We start from the raw sequence: 8,811 nt of genomic DNA, 5'->3' as shown, positions 1-8,811 counted from the left end.
AGAATTTAAATCATTTTTTTCGTTTGAAAACTCAATACAGTAGAGAGTCGTCCATCCGAATCAATTGGGGACTGGGGTTGTTCGGATTAGGGATTTGTTCGGATAACCGATTATGTACGAAAAAATATATTGACCTGTCCGATGTTCAAATTTTTCTCCGTTTCGTGTCGCTTCGTGTTCAATTTTTGTTCGTTGCGTGTCGCTTCGTGTTTAATTTTCGTCGATTTTAAGCCTAACGAAAATTTTTATAATAATAATCGAGGCTCTTGTATCGTTAAAAATTATTTCTGCATTTTGTACAAACAAAATAAATATATTGAAGAATATAAAAACATGAAAATTATACTTTAGAAGTAAATCTAGTATCAAAAATGTTCGATTCAGTACGACACAGTCCGACTGAAAATCGTTCAGATAACCGGCGATTCGGATTACCGGAGTTCGGATTAATGACTCTCTACTGTATATATTTTTAAAGTTTTCTACATCATCACACATTTTAAACTCAAATGTCATGCTGAAATATTATGCGATGACGTAAAGTTTCGTATTGCAACGATGATAGAAGACAAGTGATGGATTTTCCTTCTTTTTCTAAACAATTAAATCCAATGAATTGCTCGTCTTCACTTATATTTAATGATTCCCGGATGTTAGAGAAATTTAAACAGTAATTTACATTGGTGAATGTATAGATAGGTTCATTAATATATTGGGTTATTCCAATAAAATAAACGTTTTCGTTAATTCCTTTCAATGCTTGAACGAAATCGATAATACGTGACACAGGTTCTCTTATATCGTATAAATTATTCGAACACTTTACGAATAATGAAAGAATAACATAAATCTTACAATTTTTCGGTACATTCCAGTCGATCAAATCATTTTCCTTAATTTCTCGTTTTTCGTAAGAATATAAACGCTGATTAAAATATATATATAATTCTTTGAATTCATACAACTTCAATAGCCCTTGATATGAAGGAATATCTGTCCATGAAATAAATCCAAGTTTTACATGAGAACAAAATTGTTCCCAATTTCTTTTCAGTTTCATTTCTTTATGTGCGCGAAGCATAAATTCAGGCGGGAGCATAAGGTTCTCTACAGCTTTTAAGATCGATTTGGGTAAACAATCATCATTACATAATCCAAGTAAAAAATATAATTCGAGGGGATTTTTAATATCAAATTTAATTAAATAACCGAAATGTACCGATAAAGCGAACAGAAATTCGCCAAATGTGCGATGTACAAAACTGTATCTAATCATATTATCGCATTTAGAAAAGCAATCGAAAGTAAGAATGTCTAGTCCAATGATGAAATTACGTTCATCTTCATTCGAAAATGAAGCCTTTAAATCTTCTGATGTAACAGAGTATGAATAGAATATAGAAATGGATGTGTTAGAAATTGATATATTTATTAATTTCAGTAGCAACTCTTCTCCCAAGAAATATTTCCCTCTTATAAATTTGCCTTCCTGATTAGTTTTTCTCACGTAACGTTCAGTTATAAGACTAAATATTTTGATGTATAAGTCAGCCGTGGTTTCAAGTTTTACTATTTCTCCATTCTCATGTAGACAACACAACATATGCAGCATCAGAGGACATTCTGATATTTCTCTGTAAAAGTCGTTTTGTTTCAGTGCCGAACAGAGTTCGTTGGCTTTACCTTCGTCTTCTTTAAACATTATTTGAATGTATTTTTCTTGATTTTCAGGAGAAAAGCCTTCTATCGATAACCTCATTTTTACATCCTCCCTGATTTCTTCCGCTGCATGAGGTCGACTCGTAACCACAATCGTCATTCGACGAGAAATACCGAAAGATTCGTCTCTTATAAATTTTATAATTTTAGATTTATCTACAATCTCATCGAAACCATCCAAAATCAACAAAATATTCCTCTGCCTGTCTTGTATTTTCCAATCTTCATCCGTTGGTGAGTATTCACGCATTTCATCGAGTAATACATCCTTTACACTTTTACGACGTAATTCTCTTAAAATTACAATGATGGTTAACTGAAAATGTTGGAGATAATCCGAGGATGCCCAATCGTACGCAATTTTCTTGCACAGCGTAGATTTGCCATAACCGGGATCTCCTGTAACTAAAACAGTTTGATGTCCATCTTGTTGTGTGGAAAATATCTCGTTCAGGCTTATTTTCTCTCCGCTGTACTTTCCAAATAAATCGGCCTTTTCTACTGTCAATTCTACAAAGTAATCTTTTAATGGAAAATCGTTCCTTTTACCTTCCCATAAGAAAGATCTCATGTATGAAAAACAAGTCACGTATTTGTCCTTCATCTTCTGGCAACAAATGTCGAATATTTCTGTAATTAGATAATAATAATAGCAATTAATCGAAAATCCCCAGTAAGGTATATGGTATTTGAATATTAGAAATTATAATATAGATAAAGATTTAAATATTTGGATAGATAAAGTTTCAAATATTTGAATGAGGTTTAAAACATTCATGTTTATATATATGTATATGAACAAACACCGTATTATTCGAATATAAGCCGCCTTCGAAATTAAGCTGCAGTAGGATTTTAAAATTAGAAATATTTTATAAGTTTTTTTTTTTTTTGCTTTGGATTTAAGCCTGGTCTTAATTTTACGTATTAAAAATTGGAATTAAAACTGCAGCTGAAATTCGAAGTAATAATTTAACATCACCGAATGAAGTGTGGTATTTAGGCAAGTCAGCTCGCGTGATATTGAATGTTAAATGGAAAAATATGTACGTAGTATTATGAGAAATTACCGAACACTTTCAACACAACCTTTGATTTTCTCAGTAATGCACTTCTAAAATACATCAGAAATGTAACGATCGCTCGAAATTGTTGTCTGTCGGATGTAAAACTACATAAAAGGTATTGCGTTTTGAATAATCATTTAAAGAAGAATTGATTCTTCAAAATTATATTATCGTAATGTGCTATTTATTAGTGTATAATAGAACAAAATTAATACGCAAATTAAATCAGCAGCAACACTCAAGCAGGTATGATAATCATTGTATAAATATCATCGAAAAGTAAACAACGAAACAAAACAAGAAAAACACTCGAACTAACTTCGCAATTTCTCGAAAGAAGACAAACACAGACAAAGAAGTTAAATACAGCAATTTGAGAGCCATTTCTTCACGCACGGTCAGGAATATTAAAATAAATTCACTGCTAAAAAGTACCTTTTATTAATAAAACTATTACTAAAAAAATTGTCCTCTGTTGGTTCCCTTTAACACAGATTGAGACCGAATAGAGATTCAAATACAATAAATAGCAAGAGAATATCATATACTATGCCATTATTTATTTGAAATGAATAGTGGGCTTTAGTTTGTATATATTATATTAAGAATATGTCATGTTTACTGGAAAATCCAATTACTTCTGTTTGTTGCACTATTGTTACTATCGTAAATTTATCATATTTCACGACAATATTTTAGAAATTGTGTTGAATGTATCATTATATTACTTTCCGTGCAATCAAATAGGTGTATATACGTAAAACTAAAATTAAATAGAAGCTCAACGAAATCATTAATCTTGTTTCGGGAATGACAACTTGTTGCTAGCATTAAAAATATTTTTTAAAAAAATTGCGCTTTCTCTTGCTTTCTTGCATATTAAAAACGAAATCGTGGACCCGAATTTTTATTAGATTTTTAATTTTTACGCCCCATACTACGTAAAATGGCAAAGTTTGTATCAAAGTCCATCGATTCAATTTTGAGAACGAATTCAGTCTTTTATGAAACTGCAACTTCAATTAATAATACAATGAACAGCATTTTACTGGCAGAATAGGTCATCTGCCCAACGTGATAATTCAAATCGCTTTATTGTACAGTACACTAGGAGAATAATCTATATTTCCTCTTCAAAAACAAGCTTCGAAGCAACAGAGAAATACACATCTTGGCGATCCGATCGCTAGAAATAGTAGAAATAAACATGGTCTTCTTGCAGTACGGAAAACAGACCGTGTTTCGTTGATGCAAACTATTTCGACATTACAAATAACAATAACGGATAAAGCAATGCCTTTAGGATCTGATGGATCAGCACATACTTCGTTTGTTTATTTCTTATGTTTTATAAACTAATTAATGTGAGCCTAGGTATACAAAATGGCAGCGCTTCCTCGATGGCAAGTGTTTTTAGAAAAGAAATGTAGATGGCGCTGATAGTAATGATGCCTTCGTATGCAAATGTTCATCAAAAAATTCCGTTCGGAAAACATGAGAAATTATGTGAATTTCGAATTTTGGTTAAGGATTATGCACGTTGTTAATTTTTTAAAGTGTCTGTTTTTTTCAAAGTTTGTACAATTTACTCGAAATCTAAAGTTATCGAGGAGGAAAGTCGGTCAATGGTAATTAACATGATAAACGTGTCATTAATGTGTTTAATGCGTGTTAAATGTCATAAAAGTGTATTAAAGGTGTGTTAACATTGTGTAAGTGAAGCATAAATTTTGTAAAGGGTTTATATGTGGTTCAAATTTGCGTTTAAAGTGTGTAAATGTGTTAAACGTGTTTAAAAGTTTGCAAATGTGAGTTAAATGTGTTTAAACGTGGTATAAATGTGCGTTTATAGTGTGCAAATGTGTGTTAAACGTGTTAAATTTGTCATAACCAAGTATATGTAATAGTGATTTCCGACACGAAAGACAACGTGAACGACACATGGAAAACTAGGTGGCCGTGGATCGCAGGTGCCAACCTCTATGGAGACGCTGCCTATCGTAGATGAAAAGTCGAGAGATGTGAATCGTAAGACTGCAGTTCTTAAGAGGAGTAAAATTTATGTACAATACAGGCAAATTTTGTTCGCTTCACTGATGTATTGAATCTCGTAATTCAATTCGTCCATGAATCGATTGAATTTATAGGTAGTATGATGACTTTTTTATTTTTCGTTTTTGGTCCAAGAGTAGGAAAAGTAACCAAAAACAGGGGAAAACGTAAGTAGCAAATTTACGTTTTAAAAATGTTTTAGTTTTAAAAAAGATTAAATATAAGCGCGTTTATGTTATTGTCGACGGTCGCCATCTTGTTTGCACATTTGCGTGTGCAAACAAAATGGCGACCGGAAGCGCCGCCATTTTGTATACCTAGGCTCACATTAACCTATTAACTTATAGCAATGCAACACTTGGGCGATCGGCTTAGGGGAATGCTTTCCGGAAGGTCTTTTTAAGAGTTACTGGGGCAAGATTCTAGGTCCGAATGACGCGGGGAGGAGGGGGGCAAACTGTCGACCCCCCTGGGGGAGCAAAAAAGTCAAAGGAACCATACCTGTATATGTGCGCATTCGCGAAATATGGCCCTCGAAAGTTGGGCCGACGTCACGCGGGTTCGCGGGCAAAAAAGCCGGGTCACGTGACCCAATATATTTTTTTTCGATTTTTCCGCCTCTCAGTGTTTAAAAAAAAGCGTGTTCCCCCCTTTCCTAGTCCCAACGCGCGCCTCCCCCCTCCTGTCCGAGCCGCCGCCGCCGTCTCCCCTTCGCACGCGGCCTGCGGGCCAAGTCTCCCGCCCGCAGTCGTCCGGAGTCGCCATCTATTGCCTGTAAATACAAGTATCTATTATTATTACACCTCTTACCTGAGCGGGGATTCGAACCCCCGTCCTGGCAGGCGCCGGTCCACTCCCGTACGCACCCGCCCGTCAAGTCGCTCTGCCAGAACCTATTCGGAACTCATATTTCAGGCATGCGAGGCCGAGGAACGCACTGCGCATGACAGACCGTCCACGCGGGCCCCACCTCCGCCAGAGATGCAGCGCGCCCGACCACGCGGCCCCACCTCGGCCGCGAAGTTGAAGTGGGCTCTTCGCGCGGCCAATGGCGAGCCGACCGCGGGTCACGTGACCACGGCACGGCCTACCGAAGTGTTATAAGCCCGTACGCCGCCTTCGGGCCATTGTTCCTAGTTTCACAACTGCGTTCAGGTATGTAGAGTATGTTTACAAATTTTTCAGTACAGTAGAGCGCCGTTAACCCGCGGCAATTGGGGTCCAAACTGCCGAAAGCCTTCGAAACGCAATTTTTAGTTGTACTTCCGAAAATTTTCACTTTTAAATTTTACCCCATTTTTGAGGGTCTCGAAAGTTCTTACATAGGCATTTTGGGGGGCCCGGATCTCGCGAAGGCTCGCCCGTACAGTACACCCATAATTCAATATTTCCGCCGCGGCGTACGTGGTCCGCGGCCGAAAGATTTTATGATAATGCATAAATTACAAGAAATGAAGTGATTTACGTTATTCTCGATATTCGTTATTCTAGTTCTTATTCTCGATCTTCGCCATTCTACTTTGAATTTCATTGTAAGTTATTTTCTTCGTTATTGATAAATATAAGACTCATCTTCTATGAATGCCTGTTTGAAGTTGTAAGCCAGCATTTAAATATTTAATCTGCGATAGTGCAAAATTGGGATCCGAGCTCTTTCCGCGGCTTAACGGCGCTCTACTGTATAACACTGATTGTCAAATACTGCAAAGCAGTATTTGACAATCAGTGTTTAACAGTGTTTGGAGTATTTGTAATTGACTTGTATTTGTAGAATGCCATTTCACTGTGACGGATCAGCGTCTCCCGTTGTGGATCCCGACGACATATTTGACAACTTGACCTCGTACGAATTTCGTACCTACCTCCCCACCGAAGAGGCCGCTCAGAAATTTTGCCATCTTGTGGGGCTCGTGCCACATCCGGACCTCACCGGTTCCATACCGCCGTGTCCTCGTTGCGGAGGTAAGCATCGCTTGATTCTCGCATATACAGGAGCAGCCGATATTCGCAGCGCTGCGTTTCGGTACGTTTCGAAGCAATTTCAATGTGTTTCTCGTAATTTTGCAGGACCCATGCTGAAGGAACCGGCTCCATCTGAGAGGTTCGGATTCGTCTACCGCTGCGAAAAACTGAAACAAAAAAAGACAGTTAAACGACGGACAGGCGGCACCGTCAGGAGGGCCGTGTGCACCGGTAGCCTGTCATGCACCCACAACACGTTCTTCGAACGGGCGAAACTGTCAGCACTAGAAGTATGATATTACAATCGATTGTCGCTTTCTGTAATTTGATCGTGCCGATTACGATGACGTATGTATAACAGATGTGTTTTCTTTGTATTTTACAGGTGCTGACATTGGTCTATTCGTGGGTGATGCAGCTGCCGGTCACCATCGCGGCGGAGCAATGCCGCGTGGCCCTCGCGACAGCGGTAGATTGGTACAACTTCTGCCGGGAAGTTGCGGAAGTTTTCGTCTCCCATGCTCAAAACATCAAGCTTGGCGGTGAAGGCTTGCACGTCGAGGTGACCGTCGACCCACGTTGCTGACGTTGCCGAAATGGCTGTCTATATTAATGTTATTTTTTCTATCTTTTCAGATCGATGAGACCTTCACCCGGAGGCGAAAATACAACCGCGGCCGCGTAGGTGTAGGCACCCAAATTACAATCTTTGGTGCCTACTGTCGGGAAACGCGAGAGCTGATGTACTGGCATGTAAGTAGTAGCGAAACATTACTTCCTTTTATTGTTCAGTTATCGTGGAAGGCACACTGTCCGGCACACATTGGCGCATTTCAGACGTGTTATATTTTCTCGTATTCTTTCAGGTGGACAACAAAAGCAGACGTGTTCTGTGGAGCCACATGCTCAGATACATCGCTCCAAATTCCATCATCGTTTCCGACAGCGCGGCCCAATATCGCGGTTGTGCGGCTTTTTTGGGCTTCTCTGGACATAAGATCGTCAACCACAGCCAGCGGGGCCCCGGGAGGTAAGAAGCACGAAATTGTGCTATGTGCTAATTGAAAGAAATGAACGGGCGTTATGGAGAAGCGACATTTATCTGTTTTTTTTTTGTAGATTCGTGGACACTGATGACCCGGAGGCCCACACTCAGAACATCGAGTGCAGAAATCGCTGGCTGAAGAAGTCCATAAAGTCGCTCCGCACGGACAGGAGCCTGCAAAGCTACACCTGCACGTACGTGTACAGGACGCGGTTCCTGTCCCAGTGGCCAACAACATCGGCCAAATTCCGGCAGTTTCTACGGGACATCGTGGCCGTCTACCCGGGCCCCGGTCGCCAGGGTCTTCAACTCCAGACGATCGGTGTGCCCGTGGATCAACATCTGCCGCCAGACGTGCCCTATTTCGATGTTCCCGTGCACGAGGGCGACGAAGAGGAACGGCAGGGGGATGACGACCGCCCAGTGAGTAGTGCAGCCTGTGTATAGTGCGCGCGACCAAAGGATACTTCTTTGCGGATGTGAAATCTGGATTATGTGCTTTTTCAGACAACATCGGGCGCCACTACCACCACCTTCGTCATCGACCCCCAGGACCTAGCCGAGGCGGGGACCAGCGGCCTCACCCCGTCCTCACCTACAGAACATCAGGAACAGGCTAGGCGTCGCCAGGTAGCGAGAGGAGGACGTCGCGGGAGAAGCAAGAGGAGACGCTGTTAAAAGTGAGTGCAGAATCTGTTTTTTTGCCCTTTTCTATCGGTAGTTAGAATGTGTTAGAGATAGCGAAATAGAAGCAGCGCGATCGGGTTTAGATCGAAGCTGAATAGAAGCGCGATCGGGTTTAGATCGAAGCGGAACAGAAGACATCTGATGTTCGAAAAGCATTGCTCTTTGCAGCTTTGAGTGTTAACGCAAGGAAAACTTTTTATGCCGAGAATTTCGTTAAAGGGTTGCCCGATGTTGTTTGGCTGGAATGGGTGCGTCATCTGAACATCCATTCCAGCTGAA

General features: G+C 39.9%; 1 protein-coding gene across 1 annotated transcript; it reads left to right on the top strand.

Annotated features, from left to right (window-relative positions):
• The first annotated feature begins 6,610 nt into the window (after positions 1–6,610).
• Positions 6,611–8,523, top strand: LOC136978398 (uncharacterized). The gene is made up of 7 exons (XM_067274100.1): positions 6,611–6,800; positions 6,906–7,090; positions 7,186–7,362; positions 7,437–7,553; positions 7,667–7,830; positions 7,920–8,268; positions 8,353–8,523. The coding sequence occupies exons 1-7, from the start codon at positions 6,611–6,613 to the stop codon at positions 8,521–8,523; spliced, it is 1,353 nt and encodes a 450-aa protein (XP_067130201.1).
• Positions 8,524–8,811: the final 288 nt, after the last annotated feature.

This window comes from Centruroides vittatus, unplaced genomic scaffold (genome assembly GCF_030686945.1).
Source record: "Centruroides vittatus isolate TY-2023 unplaced genomic scaffold, ASM3068694v2 contig_526, whole genome shotgun sequence".
NCBI lineage: Eukaryota > Metazoa > Arthropoda > Arachnida > Scorpiones > Buthidae > Centruroides > Centruroides vittatus.
Note: the sequence above shows the minus strand (reverse complement) of the source record. Positions and strands in the feature narration are given on the sequence as shown.

Bases quoted from the DNA above. Each gene is read 5' to 3' on its own strand.
- LOC136978398 (XM_067274100.1), top strand. From the start codon at position 6,611: ATGCCATTTCACTGTGACGGATCAGCGTCTCCCGTTGTGGATCCCGAC. The intron at 6,801-6,905 runs GTAAGCATCGCT...GTAATTTTGCAG, and splicing joins GCCGTGTCCTCGTTGCGGAG to GACCCATGCTGAAGGAACCG. The intron at 7,554-7,666 runs GTAAGTAGTAGC...GTATTCTTTCAG, and splicing joins GAGAGCTGATGTACTGGCAT to GTGGACAACAAAAGCAGACG.